Below are 27745 nucleotides of genomic sequence, written 5' to 3' on the forward strand. Positions count from 1 at the left end.
GCAAATATCTTTTTTGCAAGACTTTAGAGACAACTTCGTACATGAGTAAATAGCTTTTCCTAATGTACTCCCATAGCATCTTGTCCACAGGGCTATTTTAATTCTGGTTGCATTGTAATATTCCCTGATTTGTGGGCCCTTTGAGTACAGATGCCTTGTCTTAATCAGCTTTAATTGTTTGCTTGTCTGTCTTCTCCCTCCATAGAGCTCAAGGAGGACATGGGCTGTTTCTTGAGCACTGTATCACTGGCACCTAATAAAGTATTTGAGGTGCTCAAATATTTGTTGAATAAATAAATAAATGAATGATTGAGTACTCATTTTAAGTACCGTAAAATAACATTTTTGTTAAACATCCACGTAATTGTCATGTGTCTGTATCTTAGATCCAGGAAAACTTTTAACTATCAAATTCTTCATTGTGAGTTATTTCTTACAATACACATAGACATACACAGAACTTGTCTTTACTCTTAATACTGTATGGTTCTTCTTAGCCTAATTAATGTATGAATCTGAGGGTGAATTTGTTTCTGCCCTCCAAGAATCTGTTTCCCCAGTCCTGTGGAAGTTCTGTAATCAAATCCAGTGGCCTCCAAAGTCAAATTCCCTGGTAGTTCTCAGCTCCTTTGCTGATCCCTAGGTTGGGAAATCTGTTGTGGGTTCTAGAACTTTCTTAACAGTATGAGAATTTCTTTGGTATAATTGTTCTGCAGTTTGTGGGTCATATGCTCAGCAGCTCAATGGTGGGGCTAGTGGTAACTTCCTCCAAGAGGGCTTATGCCACACGCTTTGTGATCCAAGTCTGCTGCAGCCAGAGCCCTTGTCCCTGCAGCAGGCCACTGCTGATCCGTGCCTCCGCAGGAGACACTAAAACCCTCAAAGGCAGGTCTGGCTCAGTCAGTCTCTGAGGGGTCTCTGGGTTCTGGTGTGCACAAAATTTTTTTTGAGCTCTCTGAGCATCTCTGGCGGGTATGGGGTTTGATTCTAAACAGGATTTCGCCCCTCTTGCGAAAGGGGGTTCTCCTTTGCCCTTGCACGTGGGTTATTTTTTTTGGTGGGATCCAACATTCTCTGGTCGATGGTTTTTCAGCAGTGAGTTGCAATTTGGGAGTTCTCCCAGGAGAAGATGAGTGCATGTCCTTCTATTACACCATCTTGTTAGTAAGACTTGCTTACTTACCATGTTGTTATAAGACTGAGCCAGACTTGCTGGGAGTGTACAGGAGTCTCCGGTGGAGGCATGGGTCTGCAGTGTCCTGCTGCAGGGTCAGGGGCAGTGAATACAACAGTTCATGCTTTGAAGGCGGTTTCCATTGCCTTCATTACCCCTACCTAGTTTGGCCTCAGGCCAAATAACTGGGAGGGAACACAGCCCCACTCATCAACAGAAAATTGGATTAAAGATTTACCAAGCATGGCCCCACCCATTAGAACATGAGTCAGTTTCCCCTAGTCAGTCTCTCTCATCAGGAAGCTTCATAAACCTATCCATCAGAGGGCGGACAGAATGAAAACCACAGTCACACCAAACTAACCAAACTGATCACGTGGACCACAGCCTTGTCCAACTCAGTGAAACTATGAGCCGTGCCATGTAGAGATACCCAAGACAGATGGGTCAGAGCGGAGAATTCTGACAAAACGTGATCCACTGGGGAAGGGAATGGCAAACCGCTTCAGTATTCTTGCCTTGAGAACCCCATGAACAGTATGACAAGACAAAAAGAGAGGACACTGAAAGATGAACTCCCCAGGTCGGTAGGCGCCCAATATGCTAGTGTAGAAGAGTGGAGAAATAACTCCAGAAAGAATGACGAGACTTACCAAAAACAGGAAAAAGCGAAAACAGTATCCAGTTGTGGATGTGACTGGTGATGGAAGTCAAGTCTGATGCTATAAAGAACAATATTGCATAGGAACCTGGAATGTTAGATTCATGAATCAAGGTAAATTGGAAGTGATCAAACAGGAGATGGCAAGAGTGAACATAGACATTTTAGGAATCAGTGAACTGAAATGGACGGGAATGGGCATATTTAATTCAGATGACTGTGGTCAAAAATCCCTTAGAAGAAATGGAGTACCCTCATAGAAAACATGAGTCTGAAATGCAGTGCTTGGGTTCAAAATCTCAAAAACGACAGCATGATCTCTGTTTGTTTCCAAGGCAAACCATTCAGTGTAACGGTAATCCAAGTCTACGCCTCAACTGCAAATGTTGAAGAAGCTGAAGTTGAAAGGTTCTATGAAGACCTACAAGACCTTCTAGAACTAACACCAAAAAATGATGTCCTTTTCATCATAGGGGACTGGAATGCGAAAGTAGGAAGTCAAGAGATACCTGGAGGAACAGGCAGGTTGGTCTTGGAGTGGAAAATGAAGCGGGGCAAAGGTTAACAACATTTTGCCAAGAAAATGTACTGGTCATAGCAAACACCCTCTTCCAACAACACAAGAGAAGAATCTATACATGGTTATCACCAGATGGTCAAAACCAAAATCAAATTAATTATATTCTTTGCAGCCACAGATGGAGAAGCACTATAGAGTCAGCAAAAACAAGACCGGAGGCTGACTAGGCTCAGATCATGAGCTCTTTATTTGCAAAATTCAGACTTAAACTGAAGAAAGTAGGTAAAACCACTAGACCGTTCAGGTATGACCTAAATCAAATCCCTTATGATTATACAGCAGAAGTGAGAAATAGATTCAAGGGATTAGCTCTGATAGAGTGCCTGAAGAACTATGGATGGAGATTTGTGACATTGTACAGGAGGCAGGGATCAGGACCATCTCCAAGAAGAAGAAATGCAAAAATGCAAATTGGTTGTCTGAGGAGGCCCCACAAATAGCTGAGAAAAGAAGAGAAGCTAAAGGCAAAGAGGAAAAGGAAAGATACACCCATCTGAATGGAGAGTTCCAAAGAATAGCAAGGAAAGATAAGAAAGCCTTCCTCAGTGATCAATGCAGAGAAATAGAGGAAAACAATAGAATGGGAAAGACTAGAGATCTGTTCAAGAAAATTAGATACACTTCATGCAAAAATGGGCCCAGTAAAGGACAGTAATGGTATGGACCTAACAGAAGCAGAAGAAATTAAGAAGAGGTGGCAAGAATACACAGAAGAAATATACAAAAAAAGATCTTAATGAGCTGGATAACCACAGTGGTGAGATCACTCACCTAGAGCCAGACATCCTGGAATGGGAAGTCAGGTGGGCCTTAGGAAGCATCATTGCCAACAAAGCTAGCAGAGGTGATGGAATTCCAGTTGAGCTATTTCAGATTCTGAAAGATGATGCTGTGAAAGTGCTGCACTAATACGCCAACAAATTTGGAAAACTCAGCAGTGGCGACAGGACTGGAAAAGTTCAGTTTTCATTCCAGTCCCAAAGAAAGGCAATGCCAAAGAATGATCAAACTACCACACAATTGCCCTCATCTCACCACGCTAGCAAAGCAGTGCTCAAAATTCTCCAAGCCAGGCTTCAACAGTACATGAACCAAGAACTTCCAGATGATCAAGCTGGATTTAGAAAATGCAGAGGAACCAGAGATCAAATTGCCAACATCCGTTGGATCATTGAAAAAGCAATAGAGTTCCAGAGAAACATCTACTCTGCTTTATTGACTACATCAAAGCCTTTGACTGTGTGAATCGTGGAAAATTCTTCAAGAGATGGGAATACCAGTCTATGGGCATACCACCCTGAACATGCCCGATCTTGTCTGATCTCGGAAGCTAGGCAGGGTCGGGCCTGGTTAGTACTTGGATGGGAGATGGGAATACCGGACCACCTTACCTGCCTCCTGAGAAATCTGTATGCAGGTCAAGAAGCAACAGTTAGAACCAAACATGGAACAACAGACTGGTTCCAAATTGGGAAAGGAGTACATCAAGGCTGTATCTTGTTACCTTGTTTATTTAACTTATATGCAGAGTACATCATGTGAAATGCCGGGCTGGATGAAGCACAAGCTGGAATTCAGATTGCTGGGAGAAATAATCAATAACCTCAGATGACACCACCCTTATGGCAGAAAGTGAAGAGGAACTAAAGAGCCTCTTGATGAAAGTCAAAGAGGAGAGTGAAAAAGCTGGCTTAAAACTCAGCATTCAAAAAATGAAGATCATGACATCCGGTCCCATCACTTCATGGCAAATAGATGGGAAACAATGGAAACAGAGACTTATTTTCTTGGGCTCCAAAGTCACCACAGATGGTGACTGCAGCCATGAAATTAAAAGACGCTTGCTCCTTGGAAGAAAAGCTATGACCATCCTAGACAGCTTATTAAAAAGCAGAGACATATACTTTGCAGACAAAGGTCCATCTAATCAAAGCTATAGTTTTTCCAGTAGTCATGCATGGATTTGAGAGTTGGACCATAAAGAAAGCTGAGTGCCTAAGAATTGATTCTTTTGAATTGTGGTCTTGGAGAAGACCCTTGTGAGTCCCTAGGACAGCAAGGAGATCAAACCAGTCCATCCTAAAGGGAATCAGTCCTGAACATACATCGCAAGGACTGTTGCTGAAGCTTGAAGCTCCAATGCTTTGGCCACCTGATTTGAAGAACTGATTGATTGGAAAAGACCCTGGTGCTGGAAACGATTGAAGGCAGGAGGAGAAGGGGACGAAAGAGGATCAGATGGTTGGATGGCATCACCAACTTGATGGACATGAGTTTGTGCAACCTCTGGGAGTTAGTGATGGACAGGGAAGCCTGGCGTACTGCAATCGATGAGGTCGCAGAGTCAGACATGACTGAGCGACTGAACTGAGGGTGAATTTAACTCCCCCGCTAAGGCTCATATTCTACAACTAAAATTTTGATAGTTAAGAGAAGTTTTGTAGGTCTCTTCAGAATTAGCGTGGCTTCATGAGAATGTGCTTTTTTTTTTTTTTTTTTTACATTTGTGGAAGAGATAAGAGAGTGAATAGCCTTTAGGCTTTAATCTGAAGTTGAGGGAGGGAGTAATTGCTTTTTCAGGAGTCCAAAGATAGTCACCATAGAGAGGAACAGACCCTGGCACTCCTGCTACTTCCAACTATAAGAAAAGAGAAAACGATAAGCACCTTCAATGATTATTATTAGAAACACATAACAAAAAAGTATAAGTTACTTTACAAGTTTCTAGGAAATGTTAGAACTTCTTGGCATTGTTGAAGGTGGGATTGTATGAGTTGGATATTCCTCATAACTGTAGTAAAATGTATATATTTTTAGGTTAATTTTTAAAGTTATGAATATGATGTCTGTTATAGAAAATGTTTTTATAAATACAGAATGATGTAGAATTAGATTGTATCTTATATAATTGTTATTTGTGTTTTTACTCCAATCTTTTTCCTTTTTTTTAAAGCACAGATTACATACATTTATCATTTCATCTTTTTTCTGTTTAAGATTTCATAAACTTTAACATTTTTCATATATATTTTAATATTTGCATAAAAGTCAATTGTAGGCTTTACCTTAATTTACTTAACTAGATGCTTGCTTGGGCATTTGAACTGTTGGAAGTGTTTTGCTATGAGGAAAATGAATGAATCCATGACAAGCTCTTGTCTTTTCACATACCAGTGAGTTTCTGTTTGAGCTCTATGCATTAGATAGTTGAAATGCTTAATGAAGTGTGGTGGTCCTTCATAATGGTTGCTATGTTTCTGTATCTTTCTTTGGATGTGCGGGTAGATTGTGTTAGATCCATTTTTTTCCTCCCATTCAAATCTTGAATTTTTTTCTCGATTAGGATACATATAATGGTCCTTTTTGGAAAGGAGTATTATTACTAGATCAATGGAAACAAGTATTTTTTTTCTTATTGGGAAGAAGTATTTTTAAGGCTTTTGATATGTAGTGCTAAATCACTTTGCAGATACTGTGCTTTTACCAGGAATATATGTGGTTGCTTGTCTTAGTGACAGCTAGAAGACAAATGCAAGAGGAAAATAGCAGAAATAAAAATCCTTAAATTCTGTGTATGAATATACAAAGTTTGAATTACCGTTTTTTAAAATGTAGACCAGTTATTTGGTTCATTCCTGCTAAATTTATTTTCCATTCTGTAAAACAGGTGATTTGATGAAGAGTGCTGCAGGAGAGTTTGCAGATGATCCCTGCTCTTCCGTGAAGCGTGGCAACATGGTTCGGGCAGCTCGGGCTTTGCTCTCTGCTGTTACCCGGCTGCTTATTTTGGCTGACATGGCAGATGTCTACAAATTACTTGTTCAGCTGAAACTTGTAAGTACAGGCTGATGTCTGTAATTTGTTCTATCACAGCAAGGCTGCTGCTGGCCATACTTAGTTCAACATTCCTTAGGATTTAGTTTGGTTATGAACTTGGTTTACCTAAGTGGACCAGGAATGTTTTTAATTTCCACTTGCTCCTCTATTCCACGTGGACATCATACTGGCTGTGCTGTGGGCCTATGGTGTCTTTGCAGAAAAGGTATTGTTTTTGACTTCTTCCCTTTTTGTGGTAGTGATTAAGCATTTCTTTGTACCAGCAGAGTTCCAGAGTTGAGAAATCAAGATATGGTAAATTATATCCTTTTACATGAAAGTCAAAATAATACAGTCTTTTCCTACCTCCCGTAAAATTCCCATGTGGTACCTGCCCAAATGTAAATTTAAGAGGAAGTTTGGATTACTATCTGAGTAGCTGTTGAAAGGAATAAAAAGTTCTAGATCTTCTTTATGTACAGACAAGCATTGTTGAGAATTTTTCTTTTGTGGGGTGTGTTTTATAGGTAGAAGATGGTATCTTGAAACTGAGGAATGCTGGCACTGAACAGGACTTGGGAATACAGTATAAAGCCCTGAAACCTGAAGTGGATAAACTGAACATTATGGCAGCCAAAAGACAACAGGTACGGTCATGATTTGGGGATATATTTAAGTTGTTTATATTATTACCTATTGGGAAAAATCCATTTAACCTAAGTCTTCAAAAGGTGCCAATATCTCCCTCTTCTAATATAGTTCCATTAAGACATTTAGTTTATGATGTGTCCTTCAGTATTGTTACTAAAGGTAGAATTAGGTTGTATCCATATTATGCTTCTGTTTTGATTCCTGTGAAAATTTTACTTTAGGTACCTTAGCAGTTTGCGATAGCATTCTGAGAAGTGAAACACCGTTCTTCTCTGTGTTCAAGGATGAACTTGAGTTGATGGTGAAATTTAATTCAGACTTCTAAAAAATCCAGTCAAAAACATATTGGAATTCTATATCAGGAAGTACCTTGCCCTCCATATTTTGTAACTTCTAAGTATTTCTTATCATTTGTTATTACTAGATTTTATAGTATTAGGAATTTATGTTGTGTGACATGTGGATCAGTGTTCTTATTTTTCCAGCTTTTGCTCACCCTTCGGTGTTTTGCTCTTGGGATGCTTGAAGTCTTCCTGTGCCCTTTCTATTGGATGCTGTGTGTTAGATGTGTGTTCTCTAGAGGGGATGCATGTGTCACCATCTGGCTCTAATAACTTGCATAGCCCTGATTAAGTTTGTGCTATTCTTATTTTTTAAAAGTCCTGAAAAGATGAATTCTTATTATTGTTAGCTGATACCTATATTGGTTAGGATAATTTTGCACTGCAGTTTACAGAAAACCTAGTTCCTAAATTGCATGACCATTGGGGGGTTTATTTTCTCACTGATTAGAAGCCCCAGGATAGGTTAAGTGACTTCAGGATTGTTAAATTTAAAGGTTTTGCAAGTATCATCAAGGTTTCCATATCTTTACATTTTCCAGCACTGCCATCTTCAGTGTGCCTCACTGAAGAAGCTGTAGGCATGGCATTTGCACACAGTCAGTATGTCCAGTGAGGAAAGAAAAGGTTGTTTCTTCCATATGTCTCTCTTAATAAGCAAATGATCTAGAAGCCTTTAACAGATTTGGCCTAAATAATGGATTGTATAATGTGCCCATTCCTTACTGATCATTGGAAAGAGGAAAGCAGTTAACTATATCTGACTCAGGGTAAAGAAGATCTCCTTTCTGCTGTGACAGGGTAAACGTTCCTGAGTACAGGAACATTCAACAAGAGCGCTCTAACAGGCATGAGGAACATGGGGTCAGTACTGTAAATGTCCAGTATATTACAGCTTCAGCTTTGGAGACTTAGACTTTGGTTACATTAACATTAGAATAAAAATTGAGAAGATTGAATTAAATAATGTATGCGAAGTATTTAATATAGCACCAGATTCTTAGTAGGCCCTCAGCAGTGGGCAGTTGGTGAATAGTAGTTACTGCTCATATTTCAAGCTATAAGATGTGATCAGACTGAATCTGCACATACGGGATCCTGATTTTATGTTCCCAGTACTTAGTATTATATATGATAATATAGCTAGAGTTGTTGTATTGCCTGAGTGATTTAGTTAATGTAGGCTCAGTGCACTTTTATCATTTGTCCTTGAATTAGCTTATGTCTCTATCACATAAATCACAATAATTTTTTTCTTTTTGCTGGACCTGTTTAATCCTAAGAAGAACTTGTTGTATGATGGTATGGTTAGTCTATAAATGTGGCAAGCTGCCAAAATTACGTTCACAATTGATTTTACTGGATGTTCTTGATATAAGTTCTCTTTTGAATATGTGAAATAAATGTTATATTTAAAAAATAAAGTTTGATGAATAGTCCTACTCTCTTAAAACCTAGTCTGATCTTGATTTATGAAGACTTACTATTATTTAAGGAAAGTGAGAACATTTAGACTGACACTATTGCAACATATTCAAAAGCAGAGACATTACTTTGCCAACAAAGGTCTGTGTAGTCAAGGCTGTGGTTTTTCCTGTGGTCATGTATGGATGTGAGAGTTGGACTGTGAAGAAGGCTGAGCGCTGAAGAATTGATGGTTTTGAACTGTGGTGTTGGAGAAGACTCTTGAGAGTCCCTTGGACTGCAAGGAGATCCAACCAGTCCATTCTGAAGGAGATCGGCCCTGGGATTTCTTTGGAAGGAATGATGCTAAAGCTGAAACTCCAGTACTTTGGCCACCTCACGTGAAGAGTTGACTCATTGGAAAAGACTCTGATGCTGGAAGGGATTGGGGGCAAGAGGAGAAGGGGACGACAGAGGATGAGATGGCTGGATGGCATCACTGACTCGATGGACGTGAGTCTGAGTGAACTCCGGGAGTTGGTGATGGACAGGGAGGCCTGGCGTGCTGCGATTCATGGGGTCGCAAAGAGTCAGACACGACTGAGCGACTGATCTGATCTGATTGCATATCTTTCAAAATGGTGGAATAAGTAAATTGATGATGTTTTTGAGATAAACACAGTAATAGTCCAGAATTTTGTATGCTACTGGAGAAACGTACTGGAGAGTAAAGTTACCTGAGTTTTAATTCTGTGTGCTTTGAGTCCATGAAGAGTTCCTTAATTATAATCCCCTGATGTCTTAAAAAACAAAAAAAAACAAAACACTTCCCAAGTAAGATGTCATAAAAATCTTGAAGTTACTCATTAACGTGCCAGAAGATCTTCTATAAGCTCCTCCATATCTGTTTTCTGCCCTTGATCACCCTACTGTCTGCCCCAGGAACCTAACCTATCTACAGGACTGCATCCAGGGGCTTCTTTCCCCCTCTGGCTTCTGGTTGGGTTGGCTAGTGGGAGCACCATTAGGAGATCAGAGGGCAGTAAACTGGGGTTTATCCCTACCTCTTGGTTGTCCTTGGTGGCTAAATGTCATAGCCTCTTCTGGATTATGTTCTCCCTCTGCCTCATTCCCTGGTTTCTGGTAACTCCTGTCTCATTTTGTCTCTTTGGGGCCAAGTGCCCTAATAGCCTGTGGTTTTTCTGTACTTTACCCCTATAATTTTGAAGCATAGTCTCTATAAATATTTTTGAATTACCTAGTTTGATCTTATCATCTGTTTTCTGCTGGTATCTTGAGTGATAGATTCTAAAGTTTGTCTTGGGTTTGTAGTATTTCATGGTCACTTACAGTTTTCCTTGGGCCTGATTCTTTAACCTTTATCCTCCTACAGTAGTATTTGTTGAATAGGCTGGCTATGGGCGCCTGTGTGCCCCCGATCATAATACAGCCTTTTATAGGACCTGGGGCTTGGTGTGTATTTCTTGAAACTAATGGAAAAGGTCAGTTTGCATTCAATCCCAAAGAAAGGCAATACCAAAGAATGCTCAAACTACCGCACAATTGCACTCACTTCACACGCTAGTAAAGTAATGCTCAAAATTCTCCAAGCCAGGCTTCAGCAGTACGTGAACCATGAACTTCCAGATGTTCAAGCTGGTTTTAGAAAAGGCAGAGGAACCAGAGATCAAATTGCCAACATCTGCTGGATCATGGAAAAAGCAAGAGAGTTCCAGAGAAACATCTATTTCTGCTTTATTGACTATGCCAAAGCCTTTGACTGTGTGGATCACAATAAACTGTGGAAAATTCTGAAAGAGATGGGAATACCAGACCACCTGACCTGCCTCTTGAGAAATTTGTATGCAGGTCTGGAAGCAACTGTCAGAACTGGACATGGAACAACAGACTGGTTCCAAATAGGAAAAGGAGTATGTCAAGGCTGTATATTGTCACCCTGCTTATTTAACTTCTATGCAGAGTACATCATGAGAAACGCTGGGCTGGAAGAAGCACAAGCTGGAATCAAGATTGCCGGGAGAAATATCAATAACCTCAGATACGCAGATGACAACCACCCTTATGGCAGAAAGTGAAGAGGAACTCAAAAGCCTCTTGATGAAAGTGAAAGAGGAGAGTGAAAAAGTTGGCTTAGAGCTCAACATTCAGAAAACGAAGATCATGGCATCCGGTTCCATCACTTCATGGGAAATAGATAGGAAAACAGTGGAAACAGTGTCAGACTTTATTTTTCTGGGCTCCAAAATCACTGCAGATGGTGATTGCAGCCATGAAATTAAAAGACGCTTACTCCTTGGAAGGAAAGTTATGACCAACCTAGATAACATATTGAAAAGCAGGGACATTACTTTGCCAACAAAGATCCATCTAGTCAAGGCAATGGTTTTTCCTGTGGTCATGTATGGATGTGAGAGTTGGACTGTGAAGAAGGCTGAGCACCGAAGAATTGATGGTTTTGAACTGTGGTGTTGGAGAAGACTCTTGAGAGTCCCTTGGACTGCAAGGAGATTTAAACCAGTCCATCCTGAAGGAGATCAGTCCTGGGTGTTCATTGGAAGGACTGATGCTAAAGCTGAAACTCCAATACGTTGGCCACCTCATGCAAAGAGTTGACTCATTGGAAAAGACTCTGATGCTGGGAGGGATTGGGGGCAGGAGGAGAAGGGGATGACAGAGGATGAGATGGCTGGATGGCATCACCAACTTGATGGACATGAGTTTGAGTAAACTCCAGGAGTTGGTGATGGACAGGGAGGCCTGGCGTGCTGCGATTCATGGGGTCGCCAAGAGTCGGACACGACTGAGTGACTGAACTGAAGTAAATACTTTTCTTGGGAATTAAATAGCAATTCTGTTTATCCTAATGTGCCAGCCTGGTGAAGTCTTCACTCTCCCTTTTAGGTAGTTTCCACTGGCCTCCTTTAGTTACTGGTCACAGTTTTTCACACTTTGTGTTTCCTGTAGAATAGAATAGAATTCCTCTATTGCTGTATGCTTAGTGTCCTAGACTGTTTTCACCTTTGACCTTTCCTTCTCTCCCCAGGTGTGGTATGTAATAGTTCACCTCCTCATCAAGCCTTTTATCTTTATTGGCAACCCTAGTCCAGAAAAGGGATTTCCTGACAAGCAGTATTTGGATATGATGTGCATACTTGGCTGCTTTAGCTCCCCTGTACCATTTAAGCAACAGCCACCCAGTGAGGAAATGCTGAACCTTATAAGGTGTACAGGAGCTCTGAAATTTACCAGTTTGTCTTTAAGGGTTTTTTGGAACATGGTGTAGGGCTGAGGATGTTGTTGAAAATAATAGTGAATAACTTTCAAAAGGTGTTTACTATGCACTAAACACTGTTATAAGCATTTTGTAAGTACAAATTTGTTTAATCCTCACAAAAGTAGTATAAAGTAGATCATATAATTGATCAGATATTAATTTTATAGATGGAGGAACTGTAGTGTAGAGAGGTTAATTAATTTGGCATGGACATTCATCTAGAAGTGGTAGAGCCAGTTTTGAACCTAGGCTGTATGGCTCCAGAAGACAGGCACATTGTTTAATCTGCTGCTGTAATCCCTAGTGCCTAGAACACTGCCTAGATACATAGTGTTCAATAAATACTTGTTTAACAAATGATTGAAAAACCCCATTTTGCTGTACTGCAGATCCATCTGGAATGGGATTCTGTGTGTGGCCGTAACCTGTTACTTTCTTGGGTTAGAATATTACTTGCTGAGTAGAAGATTTTGAATTTCCATTAGACTGGCTGCAGACTCTTTGACTGTCAAGGTGAAATAGATGGTAAGGGTAAGGATCTGCCATAGCACTGACGCTGGTTTTTCTGAGGAGGACTACTTCTGCCTTACATTGTCAGCTCTGCCTCCCCGGTATGCTAAAGATGGACTGCTTTGATGTTTACATTCCACCCACCCAGGTACAGGAGCTTGTTGAGATGGGTTTGTTAAAAACATAGTGCTTCTTACCTAGTCTGTCAACTCTGATTTTCGTGATTATTTTTCTGAAAGCGTGAACAAATTGGTAATGGATAATATTGCCACTGTCTGTTTTATGTGTAAATCATGTGGACTGGATGAGTTTGACCATGGACCATTTTTTAAGTGTAGTAATTTGAATCCAAGAGAAGACATCTGATCAAAAGTAACTATGGCTGCAATTTTATATTGTTAAGAGGTACATGAGAGGAAATTGTCATTTGAATTTCCAGATCTTGGTTAGAAAGTGTTCTGGATTGCTTAGAATTTAGCTTCTGTTTCTTGGTTACTTGTGTGATGGTTAGTTCAAATTATGTTGGAAGGAGTCGTTTCTACTTTGTTTTGTTTGTTCCTGAGTTTGTTTGGTCACACTGGGGAATTATGAAGCCTGAAGTAGACCAAGGAACTCTAAATTTTGTATGTAATCTATTACATTGCTTAATAGTTTATTTCCCCCCATTAATCTGGATTAATTACGAGACCCGTGTATCTTATTTTTGGCTGCATTGGATTTTAATTGCAGCATGTGGGATCTAGTTCTCTGACCAGGGATCAGACCTGAATTGGGATCATGGAGTCTCAGCCACTGGGCCACCAGGGAAGTCCTAGCACTGTATATTTTGAAAAGAATTCTTATGATTGATCATTTTTCTTATTATAATAAATAGTGCTGCCTTGTGATAGTGTCTGTTTTCCTATCTTTACTTAAAATCTAGTTCTTTATGCTATGGCAGAAGCACTTCTAAAAAGAGAGAAGATAGAACACTTTAGCAGTTAGGACAAATGATGGTAGCTGTCATTTTCATCATAGATTCAAATGCATCCTCCTTACTTGTAAAAAGAAGTCTGTCAAAGATACATTGTCCTGAGGGCAAGATCTTTAGACAATGCCACACAGCACGTGTGCACCAGTGGCTTTCATATAATGGTGAGCCCTAGCCCTTTGTCGTAGTTTGAGTCTTAAAATGATCATCCTCTAAGTCCATGGTGTCCTTTTTGAGTATTGAACCTCATGTAGTCTTTGGGAAGGTAGGAGTTTATCATACCAGGCCGGGAAGTGGCTCTAGAAAAATTATGTGTTGAACAGGAATTGTGGTACCTATTGTAGCTTTGGGTGACTACAAGTGTCTTTGCTTAACCTTTGCAACAGACTATGCTGATTTAGGCTGTGGATACTTAGGAAGTATCCACAAAGTTGATTGCAAAGTGTTTTTATGAAATAGAGGATATTATAAAGGCAAATGCCTTCTTAGAAAGCGTAAAAGTCCCTGAGGTTGTAGTGAGGGAAGACATTAAGGAAATGCCACACAGAACATGTGCACCAGCTGTTTAAGCATAATGGTGAGCCTCAACCCCCTGTCATAGCTTGAGTCTTGAAATGATGACTGATAATCAAAATCCAAGGGGTCCTGTTTCTAAATATTTAGCCTAATGTACTGTGCTACAGGGCATTTGAAGTGCTATGAGCTATTACTTGCAAATTCAAATTCCAAATGAGAAAAGAATTCTAGCAGGAAAAGTAAGCTGTCATATTGTACAAAGTTTCAATAAAGATGCAAACCTAAAACATAGATGAAGTTTCAGAAAAAAGCCAGTGTGGTGTCTCTAATGCTTAATTAGGAACTCATTTAGAAAGATGACCCATAAACAGTTAAGTCAGACTTTAAATTGAGTAATTGACTTTGGCCTTTCTAAGTCAGTTTTCTCTTACTGTTTGCACGTGTTGTAGTTACTTTAAAAACATTTAAATTATACTCTAGGACTCAGTTGATGACATTAATGTTTAAATTCTAGGGTCACACATAAAATAGAGTTGAAACAGTTGGTGGTCAGTTATGGTTATCACTTACATTTTTCTTCTGTGGTAGCAAATCCACATTTACTGAAGACTTAGTTTTCTCTGAGTAATTGCAGTAACATAGGAATACCAGAAGTACTCCCTTCCCATCTTGTTTATTGTTGGTGTCACTTAGCATATTCACCCAGATTTACCAAGCAAATGCTGGTAGTTGAAACCATGTTAGGAACCTCAAATCATTTTAACTGTGGATTATAATTATGGGATAGAGGAAATTGAGAAAGGACAGTTCACCTAAGATTGCATGTCTATAGAGTATTATAGTGAAATATTAATACAAACCTTTTGGGTTAAAGTCATGGAGCCCATGGACTTCAGCTTTATGCCCTAATAATCTGGGTCCTACGGTGGTCTTTGGGATGAGAAAGGGGAAACGAGATGTTCTGTACTTGGAAGAACAGGCTTCCACATCCTCACCTGGCTGGTTTGAGTAGTTTGTGGTTTTGAGATATCTGTGGTATCTCATCCCAATTTTGACAAAACTCTCTCAATGAACTTCTATAACTTAATAAAAAAGAAGTCCTCATAATAAATTTTGCTCTGTTTAAATGTCTCTTTATCTTTTGTATTTTAGTTGAAATAGGTATATCCATCTTAATAAGGTTGTAATCAAGATGTTAGTTTTCATGGTTTTGTTTTTTATTAGTGCTCTTCTAGATGCCTTACATGCGTTGTTCCATTTAATCCTCAAGGCATTTGTAAGAGAGCAAAATATTGCTCCTATTTTACAGAAGGAGAAAGTGAGTATGGAGAGTTTAAATAGGATCATAATAGTAAAAACTAGAGCTGGGGATTCAAATTCAGGTCTTTGTGTTTCGGGAAAGTTTGAACTCTCAGCTACTAAGCCATACTGTGTCCTTTGTGATGAACTTTCAAGCCAAACTTAATGAAAATAACATCTAATTAGCAGAAATTCTAACTTTTTAGAATTCACTGACAAATTTTTATGAGTAGAACCCATATTCTTGTTTTACTTTTGTAGGAACTGAAAGATGTGGGCCATCGTGATCAGATGGCTGCAGCCAGAGGAATCCTGCAGAAAAACGTTCCAATCCTCTATACTGCATCCCAGGCATGCCTACAGCACCCTGACGTTGCAGCCTACAAGGCCAACAGAGACCTGATATACAAGCAGCTGCAACAGGCAGTCACAGGAATTTCTAATGCAGCCCAGGCCACTGCATCAGATGATGCCTCTCAGCACCCGGGTGCAGGAGGAGGAGAACTGGCATATGCCCTCAACAACTTTGATGTAAGTTATACTTGGGAGGAGACTTCAGGCTTTTGATGATCCCTCAAAATTAACAGATTTGTGGGGAAATGTGATTAAGGTTTCTCATGATAGCTCAATTTCGACTTAGATTCGCAGTGTAAGTTGAAAGAAATTTTATGAACCATCATTCAACTTGATCTTGGCCTAAAGCATTTATCTTTTCTTCCCCCTCCCCTCCTGTCCCTTTTCACCGTCCCTTCTCTTTTCTTTTTTAGTTTTAGTTAAACTTCTGAATTTTTTTAATGTTGTGTTTCCTAAGAGGTCATTCTTGAGATATGAATTCAATTCATTTCAACCAAGATTTTAACCTTCTGGGAGATGTGAACCTATGGAAAATACAGAGGCAAAGTGCACTTAGGCTGTGTGCTCCAGGTACTCACAGTCTAGTGAGAGTTATAGACACATCATAAACGACTATAGCAAAAGTGCTGTCATCTTAATCTTATTTGCCTAGATACACTTCTCAATAACTAAATTGTAATAAAGACAAAATTTAATCAAGTAGGAGCAAATTTAGGATTAAAATACTTTGTTAGCATAAGGCCATATAATCACTTTTTATAAATGATGTCCCAGATATGTTCTGTGTATATATTCTGTGCACACACTATCCTATGTGTCAACTCTAATCGTAATTTTGGGGGATGTATTTTATGGTTTTAAATTTCTACCCACAATGCCTCATGGCTTCCAGTAGATGGCAGCAGTTCAAGATTTCTTTAAGTTTTTTTTTTGTTTGTTTTGAACCCAGCTGTTAATTTTTTTAAAAAATTAGCATTAAGAGAAAATTACCTTCCAGGTGACAAGCATCCTTTCATAAGTAGGAATGCTTTGAAGTATAGAATAAATATAATAGAGTGCATTTTAACAGTTGTTGATATTTTTTTCCTTTGTCTCACCTCTGTACTTTGGCTTGGGTAAAGACAGTGTTACGCCAAAAGTCTATGATGTTAGAACTGAATTTTTACCCTGGAGCCTTAAACATTAAATGAACTTACAGCAAATTCTTAAGATATATCTTACAATTAACTGGCACTGTTGTTTTTCCCTTTCAAATTTGACAGTATTAGCTACTGGCCTCATTCAAGGCAATAAGGGTTACATTTTGCCCTAAGTTGAGTAGTATCTATTAGAGGTCACTTAACCTCTTCAGGGTACAATGAAACTTCATTCATAAAATGAGGGGGTTGGACTAAATGTTTATAGGTCTGTTGAAGTTCTGTGACTGTTAAAATCCTGTGACCATTCCTTCCTCCTTCCTATTGGTCATTGTGAAGAAGGCATTGTGTATTCAGTTTTGACCAGAGAAATAACTGCAGTAACTTAGTCTGGTAAGAAAAATGATCAGCTATAATGTAGGTTAATAATAAACTGAAGGAATCATATGTTCAGTTTTAAAATAGATGATTTTTTGGAAAAGAAAGAAGAAATGTATACTTATTGGAAAAGGGCAGGCTTTTTTTACAGGGGAAAAAAACTTGGCATTTAAATTGAAATCAATAAGAACATAGTCCCTATAAAGAAAAATAAAGGCAAAATATTTGTACAGACATTTACTGGTGTGAGGATGAATTATATCAAGTGGAAAGTCTATGGAAGGCCAGTAGATCCTGTCCTGCGACTGTTGATGTTAGACCTTGTACCTATAGCTTACTTGTGACCAGACTTTATTCATCAGTGGTAAATCTCAATTTGAGTGGAGTCGGGGAGTAAAGGGGAGACAGAGGAAGGATTTATTCTTTTGGGGGTAATTGTATCTTAGAGAGTGGCTTTTTTGGGACAGATTACTGTCATCTCTTACAGAATTACCTGAAGGTCTTTGAGGTAATAAAGTCTCTTAATTTGGAATTAGCAGAATAAATTTGAGACTGAATCATTTATAAACTTTGAAATGTATAAGGTGAGGACAGTTGAAACTGATTATAAATGACTTTTCTGAAACCTTGAAGACAAAAGTCAGTGTTTTGTTTTTATTTTTTTTGTGTGATGAAACAGTTCTGTTACTATCATGTGACAGTTTTACACTCTGTACATAGAAAAAGAATGCTGATGTTTATTTTTCTTGTAATTCTCATTTGGTAACTTACTAGACCTTTAGATATTCATATTAAGTTGCATGAACATAATTTTTATGCTGACATATTTCTGTTTGCATTTGAGATATCATACCTTATTCAGACCCCTTCAGCTTGAAAGTATTGCTTCCAGTGCCTTTTTTAAGAAGTAATCCACCATTAGCCAACTTGTGTGGAATGCCCCTCATCTGTATAATGTATAAAGTTAACAAGTATAACTTTGTTTCAGGCATTGAAATTTTTTGTGTTATATGTTGGTGTTTCTAAACAGCATTTTCCTCACCTTCTTGAATACTGGAGGAAATAGAGATGACACTAATAGTCACTAACGCTTCCTTTGCAGAAACAAATCATTGTGGACCCCTTGAGCTTCAGCGAGGAGCGCTTTAGGCCTTCCCTGGAGGAGCGCTTGGAAAGCATCATTAGTGGGGCTGCCCTGATGGCTGATTCGTCCTGCACACGTGATGACCGGCGTGAGAGAATCGTGGCAGAGTGTAATGCTGTCCGCCAGGCCTTGCAGGACCTACTCTCGGAGTACATGGGCAATGTGAGTAAGAGGAATTTTCTCTGACAGGTGTTGGTTCTGAGGTGTTTTTCAAAACTTTCTTTGGAGTAACAAGAGTTTTCTGTAGTAAGTGTTGGGTCTGAGGTATTTTAACTGTAAGTGTCAAATGTGTTTTTAGCTTATTGATTTTTGGGTGGAGTAAAATTTTTAAAGGAATGGATAGATAGCTTACTGTGTGTCCCCTTTCTCCTCAACTTTTTAGTGTGAAAAATTATAAGCTTATAGAAATCATACAGTAAACCCTTTATCTAGATTCACCAATTAACAGATAAATATGTTTGTGTGTATAAATATATGTTGTGTGTGTGTGTATGTGTGTATATACACCCCTTTTTTCTATGCAACATTTGAAAGTAACTTGCAGAAATTGTATTTCTTCACCTTTGTCTACATATTTCAGCATGTGTCTACATGGATAGTAACCTTCAACACCCCTGAAATTCTTTTACCACATCTAGGTGACCATATAATTTTGAGCAAAAGGGAATATTGAAAATATTTATAACAGATGAAGTTTCTTGAATGAACTGTATACAATGTGATAAGACTAGGTTTTTGCCAAGTAGAGCAAAGTAGGACATGACTGAGCAACTGAACTGAACTGTTGTGTTAGGTGAAGTGAGTAGTGTTTTTGAACTTTAAGATTTGTGTTTAAAAACCAATACTGTGAAATTTAACACTTTTTTTTTTTTGCTGTGGAAAATACTGTACTTGTTTTCTCTATCAGTAATGTCTTTTTTACTTCCTTAATACTTTTCCATTTCAATTATTTAATGCTGGTTTAGGGTTACTATAGTTTAGATCTTGTACCCAATATTTTACTGTGGCAAAGAAGGAATAAATTAAATAAAAATTATAGAGAATCATTTTAAAGGGAAGAAGGACAATGCAAATTATTTCTAACTAGTGATTTTTGTCTACTTAATAGTTTTCAGGAGAAGATCTTTGGTACTTTCTCGTATGTTCATTTGCCATACATCTTGTTTGTTCATTTATATTCTTACATAAGTGAACATATAATGGTGGGTCATGATGGAATTCCTGGGGTGAAAATGAATGTTTATCTTGTTTCTACCATATTGCGAAATTAGTCAAGCATATTGAATTTTTTTAAGCCATTGCCATGTTTTGATCGTACGCAGTCTACCTCAGAAAAATGAGATTAGAGGCTTAGTTAAATCAGATGGAAAAAGCAGTTGATAAGTCAACAGTGAAAATGTGGGACACATTTAAAAACCCATACGTAAGCCTGGAAATCAGAAAATGTAAAAAATGAATAATTTGAAGACTAACTCACGATACTGGAGTCTTAAAGAGGGAAACAAAGGCCTTAAGGCATGTATGTGAATCAGTTCCCTGCTATCATGTGCAGTGCTGAAGTGATGTGAAAGTGTCTTATAGTTATGATTGGGAAGCCACTTTAAAAACAGCCTTTGTAGGGGAGAGTATGTGATAAATCTGTTCTCGTTGCTCCATACCAGAGCTTCCTAACCAGTCTAAAAAAATATTCCTTCAGTCCTAGGTTTGGTCAGGTCTCGGGCTAGTCACCTCTGGTTGTGAATCACCTCTTGGATTCTTTTAAATAGTACTTTCTATTTTGTGCCATGAATGTAAGTAAAAGTGGGAGATATTCATTTATGCTGAAGATATGGGGATCATAACAGCCATCTTACATAACATCTTACTATGTAAGTGAAAGCTAGAACAGTGATTGATGTTGGGCAGAATTTAAAGGATTATGATGGGGTTTTTGAAGGGAATTATGTCAAGAATCAGAAATACATTTTAGAAAAAAATTTTCTGAGCATGTTTCTCCTGAAGATAAAAATATTTTAATAGTTCGCTTGAATTGACTCACATAACAGTGATCAGGCTGTGTCCTGTCCAGAAGTATTGGAGTGAGGATAAAGTGGGAGGGCAGTGAAGCACATTTGAAGAAACCTTAGGGTAAAAGGATCTGCAAGAAGCAGAATCAACTGGGGATAGGGTTTACTTATTCATGAAGCATTCGAAAACCTCCAGTGACAGTCAGAACTTACCTGGCAGTATCTTCTTGTCACTCAGTTTATACTGTGTGTCATCTGCAGAGTAGTGTGCTGGGCACTGTGTAAGAGGAGGAATGAGGCTCTGGTCCTTCCCTTCAGAAATGTACAGCATCTCTACAGTACATTTTTTGTGAGTGCCATCATAGGTTTTACTAAAATACCATGGGAATTGGAAGGAGGGTGAGTTTATTTCTAGCTGGGAAACCTGAGGCAATTTATCAAGTATTTATTTTATAGTCTTTGCATTGAGCTTTATCTTGATTTTTAAAAAATGACTCACTTTCAGTTTTGATTATTTCTTTTGAAAAATATTAGATGAGTAATTATGGTATATGGAGAATTGGGACAGTTTGGATTAATTAAAACTGGTTTAGTACATAAAACTTGCTGATGGAGTGGTAAAAATCCAGAAAGGCTCATGTATTTTTATTTTTTCCTCTTGAATTCTCCCAGTCATGTCATAATTTTTATAGATACATACTTCAAAAATTTTGTTGTAATTTCTTGAGCCTGCCTTCTTCATCCTGTGTTGCCACTTAACAAGTTACACTGGTGTTTCCTCTGAGGCAATGATTCTTTTTAATAAAGTTTTATTTTCAAAATGTACAGTTGATAAGATAGGGCAGTGGTTCTTAACCTTGGATGGAAATTAGAATCCTTGGGCAATTTTTAGAAATCCTGACGTCTAGATTGTACCCAAATTAAGTCACAATTACCAGATTCAGTTCCAGGCATCAGTATTTTTAAAAGTTCCCCAAGAGATGCCAATGTACAGGTAAGGTGGAGAAACTGCTAAGATGGTTTATTACATTTGTCCTTTTTTGTCTCCATTGCCATTGTCTTATTCCAGGCTCTATTCACTTTCTCCATTTCCAGTTTGTTCTACCTGCTCAGGTCAGTCTGAGCTTATGCGATCAGTAGGACATTGTTTATTATGTTTTTGAAATTCCCTTCCTACTTGATTAAATCTAACCTGCTCTTCATTCAAGGCTGACATTCTGTCCCCACCCTCCCAACCACCCCCCGCCACCCCCATCTCTTTGCTGAAGGCCATTTCACACTACACCATTCTATATTATTTCTTGCTACTTGAAGCAAGTAGCACTCAATTGTTCCTTGAATTGTTGCTTAATTGTATTTCCTTTATCTGTGCAATTTCTGCAGCTGGGTTTTAAAGTTTTTGAAAGATGGGCCTATTTTTAAAATATTCTTTCAGGGTCCAGTGTAATGCTAGAAGAGATACTCAGTAGGTGCTTGCTTCATAAGAACTCATGCTGACTTGGGAAAAATGGATAAAGTGAACAGTTTGGGATATTCTTGGTGCTAGGGATACATTAGTGAAAAAAATAAAGATTCTTGTTCTTATTGGTCACATTCTAGAGCGTTATGGAGGAGGAGGCCATGGGTGGTTTACCCCTGCTTCTGGTATATTTTTCAGTTTTTCAGTATACAGATGACATTTTTGAAAAAAATTAGATACTCTGAAATAAGCTGTGAGGGTAAATGATTATAAGGTGAGGGCCCAACTCTCTTTTAAAGGCTCCGAGGGCCGGAAGGTCAGCAGCCTTAATGCTGCTTCTTGCATTGTAAGTTTGGAGAGTTAAGAGATGATGTTAGATCTGTTGCTGACTTATTCTGAAGCTTTAAGAAACATTGATGTTAAAAATGATTCATTTGACCCCTGCTTACTTAACATTATGGAAATACTTCAGATGCCTGACAGTAGAGGGTTTTTGACTGTTCAGTGGATGTCTGTAGTTTCACAAATGACTTCCCAGGTTTCCTTGATATGAAATGTGGTTATTGTGGTTAAGTTTAATTTATTCTTGCTTTATCAACCTAAGGTTATTCTGCCTGTGAGGATTCTAGGGAAAGAAAAACGGCCTGGATGGGTTTAAAAGTGAATGGATTGAAATTGAAATGTAATTGAATTTGAAAAAAGTTATTGCCACTTTGTTTATTTTTTCTAATTGAAAGTCACACATGTGCATTAAATGATTGAACCACCATGGCTACTAACATTTAGGTATATGTATTTCCAGTTTGTCCATTTTCTTGTATGCATTGTTTTCTAAATTTTAAAATAATGTTTTAACCCTCTTAATATTCTCTACATAGTCATAAGATATTCATAGAATGTTCAAACTGTTAAGTTAATGGGACATCAGCATGGATGGACCTGGAGGATATTATGCTGAGTGAAATAAGCCAGACACAAAGGACAAATCCTCTATGATCCCACTTCCATGAGGTTCCTAAGAGTTGTTAAATTCATAGAGACAGAAAGGAGAGTGGGAGTGCCAGGCACTGGGGGAGATGGGAATGTTGAGTTACTGTTTAATGGGAACAGAGTTTCCGTTTGGGAAAATGAAAAGTTCTGGAAATGGATGTGGTGATGGCTACACAGTAATATAAATGTTCTTCAGACTTGTGATCTATATGCTTAAAATTGACTAAGATGGTAAATGTTATGTTATGCAATTAACATAATAAAAATAATAATGAACAAAATGAAAAAACAATTAACCTGAATGTTAATTGTTAAATGTTAACAATTTTAAATTTAACAGTGTTAAATGTTAAACCAGGGTTTAACCTGGTTAACAGGTTAAAACCGGCTACTAGTTCAACATGTTCAAATTTGTTTCTTAAATGTGTAGTTGACTTTGGAGCCCAATTCTGTGTTATAATAATCTCTGAAGATATTTCAGTGCCAGTGAAACACCTCCTTCTGAAGAGCTCTGTACTTGGTACAGCTGAATTCTTTATTTCACACTCTTCCTTCTGCTAAGGGATATGCTGATCTTTAATGTGGTTCTTTCTTCCTTTGTTAGGCCATGCGCTTTGAGTTTTTCCCAATAGTAGAATTTATTAGGACCAAATGTTTCTATTACCATACTCACATTCCCCTCAATAAACAAGTGAACAACCCTTCCCCCGCACCCAAAACCCTCTTGCCCCCCAGTCTGAAAATTCTTCACACAATGTCTGAAACATAAAATACCTCAGTCTTTGAAATGAATTCCATGTGGGTGTGTTTTGTTTGTTTTTTTGCCACACGCACAGTTTATGGGATTTTAGTTCCCTCACTAGGGAGCAAACCTAGTACCTCTGCAATGAAAGGGCAGAGCCCTAACCATTATACCACTAGGGAATTCCCAGAATCCCACTTGGTTGGGAGCTTAGCAGTCTTGTCTAGCAGTTCAGTCGTGTGCTGAGTTACTAGAATTAGACTTTGTAATTGGTGAGAAGAAGTACATGTCTTGGGCTTGAGTAGCTTTAGCTTGGTTCCATCCAGTGTGGTAACCAGTAGGCATATGTGTCTATTGAGCACTTAAAATGTGACAGATCCAAATTGAGATGTGCTGTGAGTGTAACTATACACCAAATTTCCAAGACATACTTCACTGAAAAAGCTGTAAATACCTCTATCTCATTGATAATGTTTTGGATATATTGGGTTAAAATTCGTTCTTAAACTTATTTTTTTACCTGTTTCTTTTTATCTATGGCTACTTGAAAATTTTAGATTACATATGTAGTTTTTATTTCTTGCTTGCCTTATATTTCTCTTGGATAGTTACAACTACTGGATAGCCAACCAGTTAAGAGGAGTAGCTAAAGAGTTAAGCCATCAACTTCTTCCTTCAGTGTCTGGATAGTAACTTACATAGTAGCTATTATAGCTTGTATTTTTTTATACCTTAAACTAGTTTTAGACAGAATAAAATTGGTACAGCTTGAGACCTGGTGAGGATGATGTTGTTTAAGGTTAAATTTGTCTTTGTTCTTGCCCTGAAACATTGGAGACAGTGACTTTAGGACCTTTAAAGAGTAATGAAGTAGCTAGACATTTTTTGTATTGGACTGGGCCTGTATTTGAGGGGTTTGATTATGTTAACATATCAGGTATAAAATTTTTATCTGATTAAGATAATAGATATGAAATGTATGAATAAGGTGCAGTTAATGTTCGCTCTCAAAGATATATTGTTATTGCAGTGAAGGGAAGCACTTAATCAAATGCTGATCTCTTCTCAGTTTTGCAAATGCTTTCCTGGAACCACTTTAGCAGAGCCAGAGCTTCCAAGCTTTGGAAGGACTCTTTGAAGAGCTTGTTACTGCGTTATTTTGTGGCTACATTTTCTAATTTTCAGAATTAGAATAGGTTATTTTATTTCTGATTATGAAGTTCTCTGTTCATTATATATCACCATTTTTGGTACTAGCATGCCAGACTTCATTTGGACTGTGTGTGTATGTACATATTTATCTGTTCTTATTATTTTTTTGATAGCAGAACTAAGGATTATTGTAATAGTGCTTACCATATACTGGTCATTGTGCTGAGAGACATATATTATTACCTGTTTGACTACCATAGTAACCCTTATTGAATTGTTACTTGCTCAGAAATGTGTAATCATATAGCTGCGGTTTGAACTCATATCCCTGTGATCTGAAAATCTGAACACTTACTACTTTTATTATAATGCATCTTTGTAAGTCAGAAAATATGACTTTATACCATCATCTTTAATAATCATGGAGTTTTTCACTGTATAGCTCTATAAATGAAACTTATTACCGAAATACTTCACAGTAAATAAGGTAAACCCAGGTCTTGTATAGCTGCTTAAAGTGAGCTGAACAAGAAAAGAAAGCTCTTTTAGAGTATCCTGCAAAGCTAGACTCTCTGGTGTTGCTTGATGTCATGGATGTTTCAGTTGGTTCTATGATATGCAGCTATAGGGCCTGAGTTTTGTTATATAATATGCTACGATTTCCATCTTTGTGTGAACCCTTGGGTTTCCTGCAGTAGACTCTTCCCTGTATTGCTAGTCCATAGTTCTGTAGCTGTATGATTTTATTGATTTGTTAGTGTAAGCTTCAGAGAAGGCAGTGGCACCCCACTTCAATACTCTTGCCTGGAAAATTCCATGGATGGAGGAGCCTGGTGGACTACAGTCCATGGGGTCGCTAAGAGTCAGACACGACTGAGCGACTTCACTTTCACTTTTCACTTTCATGCATTGGAGAAGGAAATGGCACCCCACTCCAGTGTTCTTGCCTGGAGAATCCCAGGGACAGGGTGCCTGGTGGGCTGCCGTCTACGGGGTTGCACAGAATCGGACACGACTGAAGCGACTTAGCAGCAGCAGCAGCAGTGTAAGCTTTTCTGTGATCTGCCTAGCATATTTGAAGAATTTAGGTATAAATAGATGTTGCATTGAATGCAAAATTCAAGCATGTGTAGGACTTCTTCCTCTTGATATTTATGTAATTTGGAAAGCATATTTGTCAAAAATTGTATGATTTTCTTGTGGTGTGAGATGAGAGGTTTAAAAGACCTTAAGTCTGAGGAAGATGTCTCTAGTTGTATTTTATGTTGCTTTCTAAGAGGTTTGAGGTACTTCTAGCTATGCCACTCTGGCATTATGATTTGCAGTATTTAACAGGCAAGATCGTAACCTTTTGTACACAGAAAGATGCATGTTTATATATTAGATAAAATGGCACTGGCTTAATGGAGCAGTAGTGGAGCAGTCTCTTGAAATTAGGATGATGGAGCAGGCCCAGAAGCCTGTCCAGTGTCAGGCTGCAGATGCATTGAGTTTTAGCCTTTACCTTAACAATGTGATTCTTTTTTTTTTGAGGTAATGATTCATTTAGGACTAGTTTGACTGAGAGAGTGAGTTGTTGGAGGGAGGAGGGTACTTTGTTTACTACAGTATATACTTGTAGCAAGTCTTGATCAAAACAATCAGTTAGGAACAGTGTTGGTCTGAAGAAGACCTTTAATGGTGCCCTTTCGGAGGGAACAGGCACTCTGGTCAGAGATACGTGTAACACACCAACTTACTGTGATCTAGGAAAGGCTGCCAAAGATGTCTTCAACAACGGATATGGATTTGGCATGGTCAAAATAGATCTGAGAACCAAGTCATGTAGTGGAGTGAAATTTTCTACTTCTGGTCATGCTTACGCTAATAAAAGGAAAGCATCAGGCAACCTAGAGACCAAATACAGGATCTGTAACTGGACTGACCTTCACCCAGAAGTGGAACAGACAGAAATAGAAATCACTTGGGAGAATAAGTTGGCTGAAGGGTTGAAACTGACTTCTGATCCCATATTTGTACCGAACACAGGAAAGAAGAGTGGGAAATTGAAGGCCTCGTATTAATGGGATTGTTTCAGTTTTGGCAGTAATGTTGATATAGATTTTTCTGGACCAACCATCTGTGGCTGGACCGTGTTGGCCTTTGAAGGTTGGCTTGCTGGCTATCAGATGAGTTTTGACTCAGCCATATCCAAACTGTCACAGAATAATTGTGCCCTGGGTTACAAGGCCGCAGACTTCCAGCTGCACACTCATGTGAATGATGGCACTGAGTTTGGAGGGTCGATCTACCAGAAGGTGAATGAGAAGATTGAAATGTTGATAAACCTCGAGTAGACAACCGGCAGTAACACCACCTGCCTTGGCATTGCTGCTAAGTACAAGCTGGACTGTAGAACTCTCTCTGCTAAAGTAAACAATGCCAGCCTGATGGGACTGGGTTACACTCAGACCCTTTGACCAGGAGTGAAACTGACCCTGTCAGCTCTAATCAATGGAAAGAACTTCAATGCAGGAGGGCACAAGGTCAGACTGGGATTTGAACTAGAAGCTTAATGTGGTTTTGAATAAAGCATCAGCTTTGTTCCTGGAGGTGAAGAGAAATGAACCCACTATGTTTTGACCTTAAATTTCAGAAAGTGTGAACGTTTTATTCTTCCAAACAATTGTAATACTCCTGTAATCCTGCCCACACTGAAGCTTAGGTACCGAGTCCACCTTAAGGGAGGTGCTTGAAGGCATGCCTGGAGGTTGTCATGTTCGTCCACATTTCAGTTCAGTTCCTCAGTGTTCTTTTCAGTGTGTTCTGCAGTGATGGTGTAGTGTCATGTTACAAAGGAATTGACCATACCCTCTAGTTGTCCATCATGTCCTGCATGTCCCACACCACTTTTTCATGATCTGGTAATATATTGATCTCTGTAGAAATCTTTGGTTTTGCATCAGAGTAAAATAAACCCATCACATTTTGGGCGGGGGGGGGGTAGTCAGTTATCTCTGTGATAGGGTTTGCATTATCCTTTTTTCTTCAACTATTTGTCAGTGATATTTGACCTTGAAAGTATCAGATCAGATCAGATCAGTCGCTCAGTTGTGTCCGACTCTTTGTGACCCCATGAATCGCAGCATGCCAGGCCTCCCTGTACATAACCAGCTCCCGGAGTTCAC

General features: G+C 38.6%; 1 protein-coding gene and 1 pseudogene across 2 annotated transcripts in view; both read left to right on the forward strand.

The window, feature by feature from the left end:
* CTNNA1 (catenin alpha 1) overlaps window positions 1-27745 on the forward strand; it is a 179525-nt gene that overhangs the window by 53160 nt on the left and 98620 nt on the right. For both annotated transcript variants that reach the window (XM_070374415.1, XM_070374416.1), the window contains exons 4-7: window positions 6083-6249; window positions 6759-6878; window positions 15479-15748; window positions 18188-18391. In XM_070374415.1, coding sequence (XP_070230516.1) covers window positions 6083-6249; window positions 6759-6878; window positions 15479-15748; window positions 18188-18391 — 761 coding nt within the window. The remainder of the gene's footprint in view (window positions 1-6082; window positions 6250-6758; window positions 6879-15478; window positions 15749-18187; window positions 18392-27745) is intronic.
* Window positions 18405-27479, forward strand: LOC138988552 (voltage-dependent anion-selective channel protein 3 pseudogene; annotated as a pseudogene).

Source organism: Bos mutus, chromosome 7, assembly GCF_027580195.1.
Source record: "Bos mutus isolate GX-2022 chromosome 7, NWIPB_WYAK_1.1, whole genome shotgun sequence".
Classification (NCBI taxonomy): domain Eukaryota; kingdom Metazoa; phylum Chordata; class Mammalia; order Artiodactyla; family Bovidae; genus Bos; species Bos mutus.